Source organism: Ceratotherium simum, chromosome 1 (genome assembly GCF_057802395.1).
Source record: "Ceratotherium simum simum isolate JZ-2026a chromosome 1, ASM5780239v1, whole genome shotgun sequence".
NCBI lineage: Eukaryota > Metazoa > Chordata > Mammalia > Perissodactyla > Rhinocerotidae > Ceratotherium > Ceratotherium simum.
In genome coordinates this window covers 6,155,350-6,177,908 of record NC_141900.1, presented here as the reverse complement: position 1 = coordinate 6,177,908, position 22,559 = coordinate 6,155,350, and the positions used below count along the sequence as shown (strand labels likewise).

The 22,559-nt window shown below is 32.2% G+C and overlaps 1 protein-coding gene across 1 annotated transcript in view; it reads left to right on the top strand.

Moving 5' to 3' along the window:
• Positions 1-22,559, top strand: part of ZPBP (zona pellucida binding protein) — a 135,370-nt gene that overhangs the window by 94,147 nt on the left and 18,664 nt on the right. The window contains exon 7 of the mRNA XM_087434720.1: positions 265-442. Within this exon, the coding sequence (XP_087290846.1) occupies positions 265-442 (178 nt within the window). The remainder of the gene's footprint in view (positions 1-264; positions 443-22,559) is intronic.

Sequence of the window (22,559 nt, the reverse complement as noted above, 5' to 3'; positions counted from 1 at the left end):
TCCAAAGGGACCAAAAAGTTTGGGTAAAAGTTATATATGCAAATGGTTTCTTTGTGTTGTGTTTGAACGTACAATTGGAGATATTTGAGGTTTATAGGTAATATCTTTTAATTTTTACATATGTTATTTATATCCTATGAATGCAAGAAAAAATAAGGACCTCGAGAATTTGTTTTCCCCTGCTTCTAAATACGTAAGCAACCTTATTTGTTCTAAAATCACATTTATTTGTGATAATTTTTTCATATTGTATTTCTATTTTAGGCTAAAAATCTCATAGAGAGATTTTTTAATCAACAAGTAGAAGTTCTAGGCAGAAGTGCACAACCATTGCCTGAAATATACTATATTGAAGGTACTCTCCAAATGATTTGGATTAATCGCTGCTTTCCAGGGTATGGAATGAATAGCCTGAAACATCCAAAGTGTCCTGAGTGCTGTGGTATGTAATGAGCTATGATTTAGTGGTTTATATTTATGAAAATTCACTTCTTTTCATTATGCCTAAGCAAATGCCTATCACTTATTTTTACTAACATTTAGATATTTCTTTAGTTTATTTGGAATAGTGCATTTGAAAAGACTATGTGAATCTGAAAGTATAAAAGAAAAAAAGCTAGCTTAATTTCAGCCTTGGTATTAATATTACACTAAAGAGGGGTTGGGAGTGTTAGGCAGTTGTGTGGGAGGAAACGTAAATAATAGGTACGAATCACTTAGAGTTACTTACCCTAAAAAAAGCCAAATTATAGTTCTTTTAGAATCAATTATTGATGAGTTTACATTTGTATTAGTCTAAATTAGGTATCTCTTTACCTTTTTTTTTTTGAAATAAGTATATGAATTGTTTTATTACCAGTTTTTCCTGTTTATTCTGACTTATGATCCTAGTACTAAAGGATCTGAGCTGCTATCTGGCTTTCATTCATCTTCATCCTTGTTATAGAAGCGAGTTCCCTAGAGGCTGTTTAGGATTTTATGGGATCATTATTATTGCTCAGTATACTTATTGACTAGTGATTTTCTAAATTTCATTTTTTGGCATCCTGTAGTAAATAAATATTTCAATTTAGAATTACCTCATTAAGCAAGATTGAGCTCCTTTTTTGAGCAGAACTCGTTAAGTATAATGTGGCCTTTAGGTTCCCATCTATGCAGTAATTTTTGTATTAAACAAGTATATCACTCAGATTTTTAAAGAGCACATAATTACTCAAAAAGACATTTAAATCATTTTCTGAATTGGAAGGCAGTATAAAATATAATGCTAGTTACAAGACAAAATTAACATACTAAACGACCTTAAAATTTATTTAAGTCTGACTGGAGTACTAGATAGAAGCACATAAAACATATGAGGTACTTTGTAAAACGACTTATTTTCAAAATAGAGACATAACCAGTTTATGTTCAGCAAAGAAGATTGAGACAGGCGTGTTTGTTATGTGAGGAAAGTTTATTTACTTTCTCAGGAGTAGGGTAAGTAAACAGTGGATGTTTACTAGGGGAGACTTAACATTTTTACCTGTATTATTTTTCTCATTTCTAGTTTGTTTAGCATTTTAAATTAATTATCACTGTAAAATACTTCTCTAACTTCACATTTAGCATTGCTTATTATATGCATCATTTTGTCAATCATTTTGACACTGCAAAAAGAAAAAGTTCCAATTAAGTTTGTGAACTATAGATGTCTCATAATTTCATGTTATAATCGTAAAGATACTACAATCAAAGACTAGCTAGAATATTATATTGTGTGTGATAGAATTTTTTTAAAAACACAGATTCTGAAATATGTTTTATTATGTAATTTCTGTAGTTTCTATTATTTCTGTAAAATTCTATATCTTGGTTTCATCTTTCTTCATTTTATCCCTATTTAATCAACTTGAAAAAACATTTGTATGTCAAGTAACATTTTTTGACATAGTATCCCACTCTATCTTCTTTTTCTTCCTTTTTAAATTATGGTTTTAAAACTCTATGTATCAAAATTATCTGAAGATTTTCTCAAAAATATATCCCAGATGTGAGAACCAGACATCTACATTTATAATAAGTGTCCTAAGTGATTCTGATGCACGTGAAAGTTGGAGAGTCCTGACTATTAGTGTTGATATGGTGATACCTGGATAGGATGCCTTTCCTTTACTGGGTCAGCAGACTGTTTTTCATTGAGTATTGTGGTTTGAATGTATGGCTCAAGAATAGTTCATGCAGCATTGTTGTTTTCTGTTGCTTTCTTTATAAATAAGATTTGCCATTGCACATTCAAAGCTTTTGGGAGTCCTAGGGAGACTCAAGCACAGTGATATACTGTCTGTGTCAGTGGTCAAAAATAATTAGGTGACAGGTTAGAGTATTTAAACATCTTGAGATGATTTTATTAATAAAGGGTACCTTTGTACTTTAATTGTGCAGTGAAAGTGAATTGTTTAGTAGATACAGTTGTTTTTAATAAGATCTTTTAGACTCTAAAAATTTATCCTGCTCAGACATGCAACCCTGAACCTTTGTTTTAATATTAAATCAAGGACCAAGAAAAATAATTAAAAAAAAGAAGCTGATGTTGACAAAACAGACTTTAGGGCAAGAAATCTTACTAGGTACACAGAGGGGCATTACATGATGATAAAAGGATAGATCTATCAGGAAGATATGATAATATAATATTTCTAAATTTGTGAGTACTTAATAACATAGGTTTAAAATACATAAAAAAAATTGTCTGCAAGGTAATCCTGGCATGCAAAGCTATGCAGAAAAAAATGAAATTGTACATAGCCAAAAAATCACCACCAGATATAGTATAGACATAATACATAAAGAAAAACTGTTAATATTTTAGAACATGACATAGGAAAATATCATCATGTCTTTAACATCAGAAAAAGAGTTCCCAAAGAGACACAAAAATTACTAACTTTAATAAAAAAGATTTGTAATTTTGTCTACTTAAAAATTAAATATTTTTATCAAAATATACTACAAAAAGAGAAAAGATAATCCACAGAAGTGGAAAATTATTTGTAATGGTTATAACCAACAAAAGACTAGTACCCAGAACATATAAAGAACCTGTAGAAAACAGTTAAAGAAAAAACAAAACAATTTTTAAAAATGGGAGAAGATTTGAACAAGTACTTTACAAAAGAGTAATTCCAAATGGTCAATGGATACATGAAAATATGTTCAACCCTTTTGTAATCAGTGAAATGTGAATTAAAAACAGAATGAGAGCCTACTTACACAGCTATCAGATTGGCAAAAAGTAAACAGTCTAAACATACTAGGTATTCAAAAGGACATGGAGCTCCAGGAGCAGTCATATACTGCCTGAGTGAGTATAGGTTATGCCACTTGGGAAAACAGTTTGGCGCTATAGTGAATGTGACGAAGTACATACTCTATGATCTGGCATTTGACTCAGGGAAATTTCATCCCATCATATTTTCTAATAGTCCCAGACTAGAGACAACCCACATGTCCATTAACAGTAAAATGTATAAATAGTGATATATTCATACAATGGAATGCTATACAGGAGTGAGAGTGAAGGGAATTAAAACTGTATAGATACATTTTTTTAAACATAGCTTGTGGAAAAGAAGCTAAACACAATAGAGTCCGTGTAATTTAGACATGGCTAAACTGTCTTATAGAAATTTCTTCATGAATGCTAAAACTATGCAATCTAAAGAAATGATTACCGTAAAAAAAAAAGAGAATAGTGTTGACTTCTGGAGGTGGGGAAGGGAATGTGATTGGTGTGGGACACAGGAGGAGTTTTGAGGTGATGGCGCTTTCCTACATTATGGCCTAAATTTTTTTCTAGACAGGTTTTCTATGCAAATATTCATTGTATTGTATATTTGTCTTTTTTCTCTCTGTTACATTTCCTAATAAAAAGGTAAAAAATTAAATTTTCCGTTAAATCTTGAACATCATTATTACAACATTGAAGACCCTTTAAAGAAAGATAAACATTCACAACTCTTTTCTTTCTCTAATAATTTTAACTTGTCATTTGTGTATAGTATCACCTGAGCTTTGTCTTCATAAATTTATAATTTTAACAGAGCTATCAATAATGGTTCAGTGGAAATAATGAAATTATTATGACTTATTTTCTGTTAACCATTAAGTTGTAAACATAGTTCCATATTACTCTACTGTCTTCATATTAGTTTTATTTATTTAAAATGGCTAATAATAGGAATTATATTTAAATATTTTGTTTATGCCGGACTTTAGATGATTTCGTATTTTTACTATTGTATTAAATGTGATTTGCAATTATACTTAACCAGCTTTTACTTTTTGAGTTATTTCCTTGTATAAATTTACAGAAATGTGAGTACTAATTTTAAAAAATGAATATTTTGACTTTTGACTTTTTTTCATGTGTTGTTGTAGTTCAAGATATTCACACTATCTTAACCTCTCTCACAATGTATGTGTCACTACAGACGTTTTGGAATTTCTTTTAATGGATTCTGAGCATTACTTTTCAAAAGATTAAAAGAAAACTTTCATAGCCATATAAAGTAAGGACTATGTCCCTCACCTTGCTATCTTCTGATTAGAATAATATCCTTACCTACAAAAATATTAGATGTTTGCCACTCAAGTCTTGTTAACTAGACAACATTCCATAGCATTTTCTCAACTTTTATATCCTTCTTTCTCCCTCACTACCCACCTACAGTTAAATTCTTTTTTAGGGCTTTCTCCCAAATTTATCTCCTCACCTCCATTCCCGGTATAATCATCTTAAATTTGGATTCTGGTTTCTTGTGCCTAGAATGATTACATTCTCTTCCTAACTGGTATCCCTTTAGTTCTTCTCCTCTTCAGTCCCTATCCCACATTACTTCCAATTATACTTCTAAATTCCAAATGTAATCACCTTATTTCTTTACTTATTTAAAACTTTCAATAATAAAACCCTGGCTTCAGAGCATAGCTTACTATAACCTTTATAAGCCAGTTCCTCTTTGTTTTTCAGTAACTCGTAAATACCTTTATTATAACACTGATGTCATTATTTTACATTTTATTCAACCAGAAATATGTTAGAATTCAGGAATATATAGACTGCTTACTAAGTGTCAGGCACTGGGGATACACTGATGAGTGATGTGAAAAAGTTACTTCTCTGGTGTTTATATTTTATCTGGTCAAACAACTTATAAACAAACAGATAAGTGAATAAAATCATTGTACATGGTGATAGGCATAATGAAGAACATTAAACAAGGTGATATGATACACTGTAGTCTAGTGTACCAGTCAAGGTGCAAACAGGAAACAGGAGGCCTAGTCGCTAATATTTTGAATAGAATTTAATGAAAGTGCCATTGTCCAAGATCTGGGCGGGATGAAGGGAACCCATAAGGGATGTTGAGGCACCTAGGACTACAACATCTTGAAGCATTTACCATTCCTAGGCTTGAAGGATGAAGATGAAGAAAGAATGATACGGCAGCCTGTGAGATCGAGAGCTGGGGAAAGGAGTTGTAGGCATATGATAAGGCAACCACTCCAGAAAACTGGCAGCAAGCAAGAGGGGAAGAAATGCCCTGCCCTGAAGCCCTCTGATGGAGCCTACCTTTGGCCAGATCCAGAAGAAGGGAACCTGGGTGATTGAGTTTATAGAAGGTAGCTCCAAGAGGCAGAACAGGGCAGAGAAGGGTGGGAAATGGACTGGGTTGTGGGTTCAAATGGAGGCTCTCATGGAGAGTAACTAGGGTGAGGTTGGGGGACTATATTAATTGGATGGTCAAGGAAGGCTTCACTCAAAAAGTAACTCTGGAGTTGAGCCCTGTGTAATGAGCAGGAGCAGATCATGTAGAGATTTGTGGACTGAGTTTTCCTGGGGAAGAGAAAACAAATACAAAGGCAGAACTAAGCATGGAATGCTTAAGAACTGATTACTGCCCATGGCAGTGGAGAAAGCAGATAGATTAAGTGTATTTCAGAGGCACAGTCAAGAAAAATCTTTCATGGATTATAAAAGCAGGAGGAGGAAAGGGAGGAATGAAGTGCGAATCTTATGTTTAAGCATGAGTAAGTGGTATATACTGAGATTTCAGTTGAATATTTTTATGTTATGTAAAGTTGTAGTCTGATTTTATTTGATATAGAAAGCCCAGTTTCTCAGTACTATTTATTGAAAAGATTGTCTTTTACTCATTGCTACATTTAAGTATCTATATAGGTAAATATGTTTCTGAGCACTCTGTTGTTCCATTGGTATATTGATCTATCCCTGCACCAATTAGTATCACTTAATGAGTCTCAGTGTCTGATAAGGCACGTTCTTGTGCATTATGAGGCCCATTGCCTCTCCATTCAGATTTTTTAATTAGCTTGTCAAGTTCTATAAAAGTGGCTATTGGATTTTGATAGTGACTTTGTTGAATCTGTAAATCTGTTTGGGAGAATTGTCATCCTACCGTTATTGTCTTCCAATTCGTGAACGTGTGTGTGTGTGTGTGTGTGTGTGTGTGTGTGTGTACATCTTTGTTTAAATATATCCCAATTATAATTATTCTTATAGAGGTCATGCAAATCTTTTACTTAGATTTATATCCAAATGCTTGATAGTTTTAAACTTCTTATTTTGATACAATATTAGACTTCAGAAAAGTCACAACAATAGTACAGAGAATTCCTGTATGCTTTTCACCAAACTTATTGCTGAATGTTTGTATCTGCCCAAAATTCATATGCTGAAACCTAATCCCCAGTGTGGTGGTATTTGGCATTGGGGCCTTTGGGAGTTGATTTATGTATATAGTGTAAGGTAAGGATCCAACTTTATTTATTTGCCATATGCAGTTTTCCACCACCATTTGTTGAAAAGGTGATCCTTTACCCTTGGAATGGTCTTGGCTTTCCTTTTGAATATCAATTGACCACATATGCGAGGGTTTTTTCCAGGAACCTCTATTCTTTTCCATTGGTCTGTATGTTGGTGTTCATGCCAGTATCACACTGTTTTGATTACTGGGGCTTTGTAATAAGTTTTGAAATCAGGAAATGTGATTCCTCCAAATTTGTCTTTCTTTTTAAAGATTGTTGTGGTTATTCATGGATCCTTGAGTTTCCATATGAATTTTAGGATGGATTTTTCTATTTCTGGGGAAAAAAAGACAATTGGGATTTGGATAAGGATTGCATTGAATCTGTAGATTGCTTTGGATAGTAGTCTCATCTTAATAATATTAAGTCTTCCAATCCATGAACACAGGATGTTTTTCCAATTATTTTAATCAACTCTGCCAGTTTCTGTCTTTTGATTGGAGAGGTTAATCTATTTACATTTAAAGTTATTACTTACATGGAAGAACTTCTGTCCTTTTGCTATTTGTTTTCTGTATTTCTTATGCTTTTTGTTCCTCCATTCCTGCCTTCTTTTCTGTTTAGTAGATTTCTTATAGTGACACTTTTTAATTTCCTTCTCATTTCCTTTGTATATGTATCAAAGCTGTTTTCTATGTGGTTACAATTGGCATGATCTGTAACATCTTAACATTATAACAATCTAATTTTAACTGATACCAAATTAATTCCATTAAAATATAAAAACTCTGCTCCTTTACAGCTCTGCAGTCCTTTTAAATTATGGATGCCCTAAGTTATATCTTTAATATACATGCCCACTAACATAGATTTATAGTTATTTTTATGCATTTGTCTCTTTCTTAAATCCTGTAGAACATTTTTAAGAAGTGGTTACAAACCAAAATTACAATAATATCAACATTTATGTACCCCATGTATTTACCTTTCCCAGAGATCTTTATATCTTCACCTGGCTTTGAGTTAGTCTGGCATCCTTTGGTTTCTGTCTTAAGGACTCCCTTTAGCATTTCTTGTAGAACAGGTCTAGTGGTAACAAACTCCCTCAGCTTCTCTTTAGCTGGAAATGACTTCATTTCTCCTTAATTTTTGATGGCTGTTATTGCCGAATATAGAATTATCAGTAGACATTTTTTTTTCTTTCAGTACTTTAAATATATCATCATACTCCCTTCTGACCTGCAAAGTTTCTGCTGAGAAATTGGCTGATAGTCTTATGTAGGATCTTATGTACATGATGAGTTGCTTCTGTCTTGCTGCTTTCAATATTTTCCTGTAACTATGTCTTTCAACAGTTGGATTATAATGTGTATTGGCCTGGGTCTTGTTCAGTTTATCCTACTTGGAGTTCATTAAGTTTTTGGATTTGTAGATTCATGCATTTCATTAAGTTTTTGACCATTAATGTGATCTTTACAAAGACAAAAGTCTTTGTCTTTCTCTTCTCTTTCTGGAATTCCCATAATGTATGGGAATACTGCAGTCCACTTGCAGGTGTCCCACAAGTCCCTTTGACTCTGTTCACTGTTCTTTATTCATTTTTCTTTCTGAAACTTAGACATGGTAATTGCAATTGTTCTATCTTCATATCTGCTGATTCTGTATTATGCCTGCTCAAATCTGCTTTTCAACTCCTCTAGTCGATTTTTATTTTGCTTATTGTATGTTGCAGCTCCAAAATTTCTGTTACCTTTTTATAATTTCTATCTTTTTCTGTTATTCTCATTTTCTTCATACACAATTTTCCTTTTGTCCTTTGTACATCTATATCTTGAGCCCTTTGAGTATTTTTAAGAGAGTTGTTTTAAAGTCTTTTTCTGTGGGATGTCTGGGCTTCCTCAAGAATGGTTTCTGTCAATTTATTTTGTTACTTTAATGGGTGTGCTTTCCTATTTCTTGTGATTTTTGGAATATTATAATGTAGTAAATCTGGAAATCATACTCTACTCCTTCCCTGAAGTTTGCTGTTTTTTTTTTTTTAATTGAAGGTTGTAGTAGTCCCTTTGTTTTGAGACTTTTCCAAACTATTTTTGCAAAGACTACTCTTTTTGCTGTGTAGTCACTGAAATCTCTGACCTTTGGACAAACCTCATTTCATTATTGTATATAGCTGGATTTAATTTGCTAATATTTTAAAGATTTGTGTTATTACAGTGTGTATTTATTATAATTATTTTCTCAGTTTTCGTATTATTAATATGCTGGCCTTAAAAAAACAAGTTGGGTAAGTGTTCTCTCTTTCCCTTTATTCACAAAAATAAAACTGTAATAATAGTATTTACTTAAAATTTCATAGAATTCACCAATGAAAATGTCCTGACTTGTAGCTTTGTTTTTTGGAAGGGAAATTTTCCACAGTTGATGTGAATTTGGCCTAATTTTCTCATATTTTGGTGATAATTTTATATAGCTATGTTTGTCTTATGTTCATCTTTATGATATTGGGATATTTTACAAAATTTCTAGTCCTTTTTTGTTAGTAGATTTAGTAGTTTGTTTCAGTAATTGGGGAAGGATTTTGTGCCTTTCAGTTTTTAGTTCTTTTTTCTTGCAAGATCTTAATTTTTCCCCCTTTGCTAATTTTCCACTTTACCACCCCACTGCCAAAGGACACTGTTGTTTTCTTTTTTTCCTTCTCAAAAAAATATGCATTTTTGAATATTTGGGGATTTTCAAAATATTGTTTTGTACTGATTTCTCATTTAATCTGCTGTGGTGACAGAAAATACTCCCAATTAATTTAATTCATATATTTATAGTTATTTTATTGGAAATGATGTATATTCTGCCGTTGTTGAGTGTATTGGTTTATAAATGTCAGTTATGTCCAGATAGTTGAAAATTCATGTTTGTTAATATATCTTCTATATTCCTATGGATTTATGGTCTACTTCAGTTAACTCTGTTTATGTATTCTATTTATTAGTTCTGTCACTTACCAAGAGAAAATGGTTAAAATCCTCAAATATTATTTTTCAAAAATACTTTGATATTAATAAAACCACTCCAGCTTTTTTATTTACCTGGTTTTTCTGAACCTTTTCTTTTTTTTAAGTAAATTAATGTGTGTCTTTTGTAAGCAGCATATAGCTCAGTCTTGAAGTTTTAATCCATTTTGATAATCTCTCTTAATTTGAATTTGTAGTCCATTTACATTTAATTTGTGGTTTGGATTTAAATATACTGTGATAGAATAGGTTAGTCTACTTAAGTGTAGTGTTCTGATTATTTTCAAAAGTATTAGGACTTAGGACTTACAGATTTATTTGTTTATTTTTTGGTGAGGAAGATTGGCCCTCAGCTAACATCTCTGCTCATCTTCCTCTACTTTGTATATGTGATACCACCACAGTGTGGTTTGAGGAGTGGTGCGTAAGTCTGCACCTGGAATCCAAACCTGCGAACCCCAGGCTGCCAAAGCAGAGTGCGCGAACTTAACCACTAAGCCACTGGGCCAGCCCTGGACGTATCTTTTTGAGGGACACAATTCAGCCCACTACAGTCTGCCTTCTGGCCCTCAAAAATTCTTGTCTGTTCGCTTTCAAAATACATTCACCCCTTTCCAACATCACCAAAAGTCTCATCCCATTACAGCATCAAGTCTAAGTCTAAAACTTCATCTAAATATCATCAGTTTATAAAGTTTAAAATTATCATCATTTAAATCATCTAAATCATGTATGATTGACACTCTAGATATGATCCATCTTGGGGAAAAATTTCTCTCCATCTGTGGACATTGGGACCTAGAAAACAAGTTATCTGCTTCTAGAATAAAATGGTGGGATGGCATAAGATAGACATTTCTATTTTGAAGGGGAGAAATTGGAAGAAAGTAAGTGGTCACTTGTCCCAAGCAAGTTTGAAACTCAGAAAGGAAAATTCCATTTAGATTTCAAGGCTTGAGAATAGATGTCTATAGTTCAGTCCTCTACCCACTGGACCCACAGAGGCACTATCTCCTGGGTCCATGGAGGCTCCATTGTCACCTGTTCCAGGCCTGTGGCTCTGGCTTTGGCATCTGGGTGTCAGACTCTTCCATGGGAGTCATTCTTCCTTTTTCTTGAAGGGCAGCACATGTGTGCATATGATTAATTGTACCAGCTGATTTCTTGCTTATAGAATTTTGGATATTTAATAGTCCTTTTTAATTTTATCCTGTCTCTGTCCCCTTTAGTCCAAGTTAGCAGTGTTTCTGCTGTAAAACATTCTCAAAAATCTTGCAGGTCTCCTGTTTATGCCATGGATATTCACACCATTAATCAAGAGTGACAGATCTTGTGGGGGCACAGATCTTTCTTTCATAACCATATTGCACTTCCAGGTTTCTTCTAGGATGGTCGAGTGGATCTGTGACTCACATACCTAATTTCTTTAGCAAAAGTTTATGCAACCATGTTATCATTCTCTTCAGAACTTGCTTTTCAACAGTGAATTTCTTAATTTTAGCATCCTTTGCAATCTGGATAGGCCAGGAACCTTTCAAGTTACCGGGTGCTGTTTCCTATTTGCTTAATGGTGCCATCTTCAATTTCTTTTTCCTCCTTCATTTTACTATAAGCAGCAAGGCAAAAAACAGAGTACACCTTTTATTTTGTTTTCTTTGTTGGGAAGTATGTTTTTGTCTTTTTGGTTTTTGCTGAAAATTCAGTTTCTTTAATACGTATGGCTATTCAGGTGGTGTGTTTTTTCCTTGGGACCTTCTGATAATTTATGTCCTTTGAGGTGTAAATTTCTCCTGAGTACTACTGCTTTAGTGGCACCTCATAAATTTTGACATGTTGTATTTTCATTTTCATTCACTTCAAAATGCTCTTTTTTTTTTATTTCTTCTTCAAGAAATTTTGGCTATTTAAAAGTATGCTGTTTAATTTCCAAAGTTATGGGAATTTCCAGAGATCTGTCTTTTATTTAAACCTAATTTAATTCAGTTGTTGTTGGAGAACATACTTTGCGTGATTTGAATACTTTTCAATTTACTGAAATGTTTTATGGCCTAGTATATGGTATATCTTGGTAAATGTTTTATTTGTACTAAAAAAGAATTTATATTTTCCCCTTATTGAGTAGAATGTTCTATAAATATCAAATAGGTCAGTTTGGTTGTTGATGCTATTTAAATCTCCTATATCCTTACAGATTTTCTGTCTACTTGTTCTATCAATTATTTAGAAAGAGGGGTATTTACCTTTCTTACTAAAGTGATTGATTTGTCTGGTTCTCTTCATGATTCTATCAGTGTTTGCTTCATTTATTTTGAAGTTCTGCTATTAGGTGCATAAATGGTTAAGATTGTTATATCCTTCTGGTTATATTCACGCCCTTAATGTTATGAAATGTCCTTTATTCCTAGGAATAGTCTTTCCTCTGACTTCTACTTTGTCTAATATTAATATTGCAAACTATGGATTTCTTTTTATTAGTGTTATCATGGTTTATCAGCCAGGGTTCCACCAGAGAAACAGAATCAGTAGGATATGTGTGTATTTAGAGATTTATTGTAAGAAATTGGCTTGTGTGATTGTGGTAGCAGGCTAGACAATTCCAAAATCCATACGGCAGGCCCTCAGGAAGGGCAGTAAAAAACTCTTGGCCACAATCTGAAGTTGAAGTCCACAGGCAGAATTTCTTCTTACTCAAGAAAGCCTCAGTTCTGCTCTTCGGACTTTCAACTGATTAGATCAGACCCACCAAAATATCTCCTTTACTTAAAGTCAGCTGATTGTAAATGTTAATCACATCTACAAAATACCTTCATAGCAATGACTTGGACTGGTGTTTGAATAACTAGCAAGTATCGCTTAGCCAAGTTGACACATAAAACTGACCAGTACACATGCTATATGTTTTACTGTTCCCTTACTTTAAATTTATTTATGTCTTTATATTTAAGATGTATTTATTTAGACAACAATTTGGCGTTGCTTTTTAAATTTAATCTGACAGTATCTATATTTTAATTGGGATCTTTAAATCTAATTTAATGTGACTACTCATATTGTTAGGTTTAAGTGTATCACCTCACTGTTTTCTATTTCCCCATCTTATTTTTTTGTTTCATTTTTCTTCCTATTTTTCTGCATTCAATTAAATCAATTGAATATTGTTTATGATTCCATTTTTCTTCCTTGTTGACCTGTTAGATACAATTCCATGTGTTTTTTAGTGTTTGCTTTAGACTTATAGTGTGTATCATTAATTTATCACAATCTACCTTTAACTAATATTATACCAGTCCACATAAAGTATAAGCATCTTAAAACAGTTTACTTCCATTTCTCCCCTTCTGACCTTTGTGCTGTTGTTGACATCCATTTTGATATTACCTGTTGTCACAAATCCCACACTACATTGTTATTATGTTTACTAAACAGTCAATTATCTTTTATGAAGAATAAGAAAAAGAAAAGAAAAAATGAATAAGAAAAAAATCTCATGTATTTACCCATGTAATTACCATTTCCAGTAGTCTTTATTCTTTGCGTAGACCCGTTTTCATATGCAGTTGTTTTCCTATGGCCTGAATGTTCTTATTTAACATTTCTTATGGTGTGACTCTAGCATTCAGGAATATTTTATCTTCTTAATGTCCGAAAAAGTCTTTTATCTTCATTTTTGAACAGTTTTTTTTACTAGATACAGAAATCTATGTTGACAGTTTTTTGTTCTTTATATATATTTTTAAATGTTGCTCTGTCTTCTCATTTGAATTGCTTCCAGTGGGAAATCTGCTGTCATCTCTGTCTTTGTTCCTGTGTATGATAGGTGTCTTTTGTTTCCGAGGATCCTTTTAAGATTTTCTCTTTATCACTGCTTTTGAGGAATATGCACTAAGGGTGTACCTTAGTGCAGTTTTATTCATAATTCTTGTGCTTGGAGTTTGTTGATGAGTTTCTTGGATCTGTGGACACTCAGTGCTCTTCAAATTTGGAAAATTTTTGTACTTGATTCAAATAAGTTTTCTATTAACCCCTTCTTCTCCTTCAGGGATACCAATTAAAAGTGTATTAGCCTTGTCATTTTCTCACAGATCTTTGTTGATCTCTTCATTAAAAAATTTTTCTTTGTGTTTTATTATTTATATTTTGTATTGCTTCAAGTTTATTAATCTTCTCTTCTGCAATATCAAATCAATGATTAATCCTACCCAGTGTATTTTTCATCTCACACATCATGGTTTTGGCTTCTAGAAGACTGATTTAAATACTTTTTATATCTTCCATATATTATCTTTAAAGGTTTGAACATATCAGATATTGTTACATTAATTGTTTTAATGTCATTTTCTGCTAATTTTTACATATGTGTTCAGGGGAGATTACATTAAATTTGTTATTATGAGTCATATTTTCTTGCTTCTCTCATGCCAAGTAATTTTTCACTGAATGCCAGACATTGTGAATGTTTTGTTGTTTTGTGTTGAATATTTTTGTATTTCTGTACTTTTTTATTACTGATTTTGTTCTGGCATACACAGATAATTTATCTGGAAACATTTTGATCATTTCTGGTCTTGCTTTTAAGATTTATTAGGCTAAACTAGTGTTCAGGCTAGCCTGGTTATTCCCCACAATTGAAGCAAGAATTTTCTGTTCACTTTGGCCATAAGCCTATCATTCTTGAGGGTTTCTATACTAACTCATGAGTATATACACTATAACGGCCCTGTGTGAGCACTGGGCACTGTTACATTACAGTATGGCAATGGAATCTAAGAGCTCATGTCTTAAGAAAACAATGGAAAGCCATGTGTTTTAGAGCTAGCCTCAGAAGTCACCTACTGTCACCTCTGCCATACTCAAAAAGGTCCAGTTAGGTTCAAGAGGAGGTGACACAGACTCCACTGCTCAATGAGGTCACAATAGTAAGAATGTGTAGAATGAGATATATTGTGTTTGCCATCTTTGGAAAATACAATCTACTACAAAGTCCTTTGTATTTCCATGTACATTTTAGAATCAGCTGGTCAATTTCCATTTTCAATAAGCCTGATAGAATTATGATTTGGAGAGAATGTGGGTTCATATTCATAAAGGTGGTATATCTCTATTTCAGTTTTTCCATCTTTATTGTGGTGTAATTGACAAACAAAATTGTACATATTTAAGATATACAACTTGATGTTTTGACTTAGGTATACATTGTTGAATGATCACCACAATCAAGCTGATTAACATATCCATCCCCTCCCATAGGTCACATAGTTACTGTTTTTTTATGTTTATTTTTTTTTGTGGTGAGGTCATCTACCCTTTTAGCAAATTTCAAGTATACAGTATGATAGTGTTAATTGTAGTCACATAGCCATAATTTCATCTCCAGAACTTCTTCATCCTGCATAACTGAAACTTTGTAGTACGTCCTCATTTCTCCCTCCCATCAGCCCCTGGCAACCATCATTCTCCTCTCTGCCTCTATGAGTTTGACTATTTTAGATTCCTCATATAAGTGAGATCACGCAGTATTTGTCTTCCTGTGTCTGGCTTATTTCACTTAGCGTGATGTCCTCCAGGTTCATCCATGTTGTCACAAATGGCAGTATTTCCTTATTTTTTAAGGCTGAATAGTATTCCATTGTATAGATAAACCACATTTTCTTTATCCTTTTATCTATCAATGGGCGTTTAGTTTGTTTACAAATGTTGGCTAAATATTTTCAAACCATATATCTGATAAGGGGTTAATATCCAAAATATATAAGGAACTCATACAGTCAATATCATAAAAACAAATAATCCAATTAAAAAGTGGGTAGAGAATCTGAATAGACATTTCTCAAAAGATGACGTACAAATGGCCAACAGACAAATGAAAAAGTGCTCAACATCACTAATCACCAGGGAAATGAAAATCAAAACCACAATGAGATATTACCTTATAGCTATTATTAGTGTATTATCAAAAAGACAAAAGATAACAAGTGTTGGTGAGGATGTGGAGAAAAGGGAACCCCTGTACACTGTTGAGAGGAGTGTAAATTGCTACAGCCTTTATGGAAAATGGTATGAAGATATCTCTATTTCTTTAGGGCTGCTTTAGTTTCTCTCATCAATATTTTGTAATTTTCAGGGAGAATGTCTCACACATTTTTGACTCTATTTTAAATTAGATCTTTTTTTTCATTTCCACTTGCTAAATAGATTGCTAAATTTCATTTCCAATTGCTAAGTTGACTGCTAAAACACAAATATAAATTTGTTTTGTATGTGGGCTTTATTTCCTATGACCTACTAAACTTAGCTATAGGAGATAAATGTCGATCCAGATTCTAATTTGTTATATAAACAATCATATGGTTAGCAAATACAGTATTACTTATTCTTTTCATTCTTTATGCCCTCTATTTGTTCTTTCCTGTTGTGGGGGCCTTGAGTAAATATTTTATAAATATTATGAGAATAGATATGCTTATCTGTTCCCAATCTTAGGAAGAAAACATGCAGTATTTCACCTTGAAGTATAATGTTAGCTGTAATGTTTCCTTTTTAGATGTTTCTTATCAAATTAAGAAATTCCTATTTAGTCTTAGCTTATGAGCTATGTTGTCATGGATGAATAAGTATTTTTTTTCCTTAAGTGCTTCATAGAATTTTCCAATGAAGACTTCTGGACTGGGAGCTTTGTTTGTGGGAAAATACTTTTTAATCAACTTTATTAAGGTGTAAAAATGTACCCATGTTAATTTCAGATGTACATATTTTAATTGTACAGTTCAATGAGTTTTGACAAATATTTTCATCCATTTAACCAATACCAGTATGAAGATGTAGAAATTTCCATTGCCCTAAATTGTTTTCTTATGCTATTTCACTATCACTCACAACTGCTTAAATAATCCACTATTTATTTATCCATTCAACTCTTGATAGGCATTTGGGTTGTTTCTAGTTTTTAGCTATTGTGAATAAAGCTTGTATGAACATTTCTGTATAAGTTTTTGTGTGGACCATTGTTTTCATTTCTCTGGGGTAAATACATAAGAGTTATGTTGTTGGGTAATATGATAAGGTATGTTTAACCTGTTAAGAAACTCATACACTTTACAAAGTAATTGTATGATTTTACACATCCACCAGCAGTGTGTGAGATTTCTAGTTGTTTCACATTCTTACAGTCTTAATATTGTCCATCTTTTTAATTTTAACCATCCTAATTAGAGTGTAGTGCTATCTCATTTGTGGTATAATTTACATTTACCTTATAACTAATGATATCAAATATCTTCTCATATCCTCTTTGAGCACTTGTATATATTCTTTTGTGAACTCTTTGTTCAAATCTCTTCCTCTACGCTTTTATCAGATTATTTTTCTTCTAAATATTGACTTATATGGTTTATTTAATTATTCTGGAAACAGCTCCATATTTATTCTTTTTACTTTCTTAATGGTATCTTTCAAATATCAGAAGTTTTAATTTTGACAAAACTAAGTTTTTCAGTTTTGTTCTTAATGGTCCAAAGATATTGTTTCCATCCAAGAAATTTCTGCTTACCCCAAATTCATGAAGAATTTTTGCTAAACTCAGTTATAGTTCTAAGAGTTTATTTTTTATTTTTAGGATTTTCTTCATACCTACTCATGTCACATAGGAATAAAGACAATTTCACTTTTTTTATTTATAATTTTAATGCCCTTAATTTATTTTTATTGCACTATTAGTATAGCTAGAATGTTCAGAAAGGTGCTCAATGGAAGTGATGAGGGTTGTCATCCTTATCCTTTTCCCATTGTCAGGGCCCACAGGCTTTCCCAATTAGTTATGATACTAGTTGGAGGCTTTTCAGAGATGCCATTAATCAGGTTAAGGAAGGAAATTCCCCTCCATTCCCTATTTATTTTGATTTTTCATCATGAATGAGATTGAATTTTCTCATATGTCTTTTACACAACTTTGAGATGATCATATATTTTTTATCATTTATCATATTTTTGATGCATTGATTGATACGCAAATGTTAAACCAACCTTGCATAAACTGACCTGATATAAACTACATGTGATCATTGTTTACAATTTCTATGTATCTCTGTGTTTTATATGCTAACGTTTAGTTAAGGATTTTTGTGTCTATATTCTTGAGAGACTTGGTCTGTAGTTTCTTGTAAATGTTTGTAAAATTTTAGTATTAGGGCACTGATGTTTAAAAAATTAATTGGAATTGTTTCCTCTTCTTGCTTTTTCTAAACGGTTTATGTAAAATTTATATAATATTCCCCTCAAATGTTTAATTCCTCATTGAAGCTATCTGTACCTGGAGGTTTATTTTTGTTCATTTGGTTTTGATTTTCAGTGGAAGATTTGTATGTGTCTGCGCACGTGCTTGATTTATTATGGCTCTTTGGAAACAAAATCTTTCTTTATAATGTTATATCTCAAACATCTAGACATATAAGAAAGTGATATTGTGAACAACCATGTACATATCACCCATTTCCAACAAATTTCATATCGTGTCACTTGCTTCATATCCTGAGATTCAAAGCGATTTAAATAAGACACAGCTGTAGCCTTCTTTGAAGGCCTCAGCGATCCATTGTCTTCCTTTTCTGCACAGATATATCCATTGTCAGAATTTGATATTTTTTATCCCAATTCAGAATTATGTACTTTAAACTTTTATCGTGGGAATCAACAATGACAAATAGTATTGGTTTGCATAATAATCACTAAATAAATGGTGTCTTACCTTAAATAACTTCTGCAACTTGCTTTGTTTGGGCTCAACTTTGACACACCATTAACTACACAGGTTGAAATTATACAATTTAATGACTTTGACATGTATATTTCCATGAAACTATCAGTAAAATCAAGAAAAATATCCTTGCCATTGCCCTGAATTTTGATAATACCTTTTTGTAATTGATCCTACCCTCAACATCCATTCCCAAGCAAATACTAATATGCTTTGTGTCACTATATATTTTCATGCTTTTTTATAATTTTCTGTAAATGGAATCATGCATCATATAATCTTTATCTGAATTCTTTCATGCAGCATACTGATTTTGAGGTTTGCCAATATTATTGCATGTATTAATAGTCCGTTTCCCTTTATTGCTGAGTAGTATTCCATTGTATGGATATACCACATTTTGTTTATCCGTTCACCTGATGATGGACATTTGGGTTGTTTCCAGTTTTAGGCCATTACAAATAAAGCTGCTATGAACATTCCTGTACAAGTGGACATATGTTTATGTGGACATATGTTTTCAGTTCTCCCGGGAAAATACCTATGACTGCGATTGCTGGGTCATACGGTAAGTGTATGTTTAACTTTATTTTTAAAAAGCCAAATTATTTTCTAAAGTGGCTGTACAATTTCATGTTCTACCAGCAAAGTTGGGGAGTTTCGTTTGTTCTAAATCCTTTCCAAAGCATAGTATGGTCACTCTTTTTAATTTTAGCCGTTCCAATATGTGTGTGTGGTGGTATCTCGTTGTGATTTTAATTTTCATTTTCCTTTTCAAAAGATATTTTCAAGTTCCTATTGGATATTGGTATTTCTTTTGCATAGTATGTGTTCAGATATCTTTCCCATTTTTAAGTGGGTTGTTTGTCTTACTGAGTTGTCAGAGTTGTTAATATAGTAGGGACAAAAGTCCTTTTCTGGTATATGTGCTAAGAATATATTCTCCCAAACTGTGGCTCACATTTTTGTTTTCGAAGAAAAAAGTTGAAGTAGTCCAATTTGTCAATTTTTATTCTGTAGTTCATGTGTTTTTGTGTTCTAATAAACCTTTTCCTACTCTAAGGTCATACAGATTTTCTGCTGTACTTTTTGTTTAGTACTTTTGGGTTGTACATTTAGGTCTATGATCCATTTGGAGTTAATTTTTCTGTTTGATATGAGGTAAGGGTCGATGATCATTTTTTACCATACAGATAGCCTATCCTGGTGATACAACACCATTTGTTGGAGATTTTTCTTTCCCTATTAAATTTTTCTTCGTACCTCTGTCAAAAATTTAACTGAGAATATTTGTGTGGGTTTAATTCAGCTCCGTTCATCTACATGTCTATGATTTCACCAATATCAAAGTGTCTTGATTACAGTAGCTTTATAGTAAATATTGTAATACATTTCAAAAATTCTTTTGGTTTTCTGTGTTTTTTTAATTACTCTATATGTTTTGGAATTAGCATGTTAGTTTCTACAAACAAGCCTACAGTAATTTGAATAAATTGCATTAATTATAGAAACAAAATTAAGCATATTTGTTATCCCAAACGTATTTAGTCTTCTAAACAGTGAACATGGTGATTCTCCATCTGTCTAAATCCTTTTAAATTTGTCTCAAGGATGTTTTGTAGTTCTCATTGTGCCGTTCTAGCAAATCTTTCTTTAGATTCATTCATAAGGGATTGTTTTAATAATTCAATTTTCCAGTTAGCATAAAAGAATACAGTTGATTTTTAAATATTAACCTGGATCCTGTGACTCTGTTTAATTCAGATGATTAGATCTCATCCTTATTTTTTAGACTCTGTACTTTTTTATGTAAATAAACATGTTATCTGCAAATGGGAACAGTTTTATTTCTTCATCTGATATTTATGCCTTTTATTTCCTTTACTTGCTTTATTGCAATGACCACATCCTCCAGTACAATGTTGAATAGAAATAAAGGCAGGCATTCTTGCCCTGTTCTCAATATTAGAGATAAATAATTTTTTCACTTTTGAGTATGATATTAGCAGGATTTTCTTAGATGCTTGTTGTCAGTTTGAAGCAGTCCCCTACTATTCTTAGTTTACTGAAGTCTTGATCAAGAATAGTTGGTGAATTTTGTCCCATACTTTATCTGCATCTTTTGAAATAATCATATGGTTTTTATCTATTATGATATTAGTATAGAAATTTGCATTGATTGATTTTCTAATGTTGAACCAACCTTGCATTCTTGAGATAAACCCTACTTGGTCATGATCTTTTATCATTTTATTTATTGTGTGATTTGATTTGTTAATATTTACACTTATTTTTCAAGAAGGGTATTCATCTGTGTTTTTTTGTAATGTCTTTGTCATGTTTTTGGAATACAGTTATGTTGGTACCGTAAAATGAAGTGGGCATTTTTCCTTATTACTTTATTTTCCAAAAGAGTTGCTCTAAGATTGATATTATTTAGTCCTTCAGTATTTGGTAGAATTAACCAGGGAAGCAATCTGTTTGATCTATCTCTTTATTCTTCTACTGAAACACTGTCCTCATTACTGTAGCTAGTAAGTCCTAAAATTGGGTAGTGTGATTTCTCCCTTTTGTCTTCTTTTACAAAGCTATTTTAGCTATTCTAGTTTCTTTACTTTTCCATATAACATTTTGAATCAGCTTGTCTGTATTTACTGCCAACAGGAAAAATATCCTTCTGGAATTTTGTTAGCAATTGTGTTAAATGAGTGGATCAATTTAGGATTTGGGGAGTTTTGATACCTTTACAATATTGAATCTTCCAAATCCATGAGCATAGTATGTCTGTTTATTTATTTAAATTTTTTTATTTCTTTAATGAGTGGTTTGTAGTTATCATCATACAGATCTTATATATGCTTGTTAGATTCATATCTAGTTATTTCAATTTTGAGGAGTTGGTATAAGTGGTATTGTGGTTTTAATTTTGGATCCCAGTTGTGCATTGCTAGTATTTAGAAATATGATTGTTTTTATTCACTGGCCTTGCCTCCTGATAACATTACTAAACTCAAATAATTTAGAAGATTTTTTTTGTAGATTCCTTGGGATTTTTCTAAGGTAATTAATTTTAGATTTTTCTTTTTTTCCTAATAAAATCTATATGTATATAATGATAAAAATTTCTTCTAAGCACTACTTTAAATTTAATGTCATATCTTCATTGCTATTAAATTCAAAATATTTGTAGATATTTGAAGTTTTTCTAAATATCTTATTGTTCTTGATATTCAATTTAATTATTATATGCCTAGAGAACATTTTAATTAATTAGTTTGGTTTTATGGCTTGTCATATGGCCTATGTTGGTGGAGGTACCATATCCAATTAAAAAAATGGGTATTTTGGAGTTGCTGGATGTAGTGTTCGAAAAGTGTAAGTAGATCAAGTGGTTAATAGTTTAAGATCTATTTATTTCCAGACTATGGAATTATCTATTCAACTCTATTTCTGTTAGTGTTTGCTTCTTATATTTTGAAACTGTTATTAGGCACATACAGATTTCAGTATTTATGTCTTCCTGATGAATTGTCCATTATATAATTATGAGATGTCCTTCTTTACCTCTGAATTGCCCTTTTGCTTGAATTTTATTTCATCTTATATTAGTATAGCAGTTCCAGCATATTTATCTTTACTATTTGCATGATGTCTTTTTTTTTTCTTTGCCATTTGCTTTCAACCTATCTGTATATCTATTGTAGGCTACTTATAGTTCTTTTTTTTTTTTTTAATCTTGTCTTTCAATGTCTGCCTGTCAGTTAAAGTATTTACATCATTTTATTATTTGTTTTCTGTTTGTCTCCTCTGTTTTTTGATCCTCTTGTGTTGCCTTTTTTATATTGTTTGAATATTGTGTGTGTGTGTGTGTGTGTGTGTGTGTGTGTGTGAGGAAGACCTTCCTCTTTTTGCTGAGGAAGATTGGCCCTGGGCTAACATCCATGCCCATCTTCCTCTACTTTATATGGGACGCTGCCATAGCATGGCTTGAC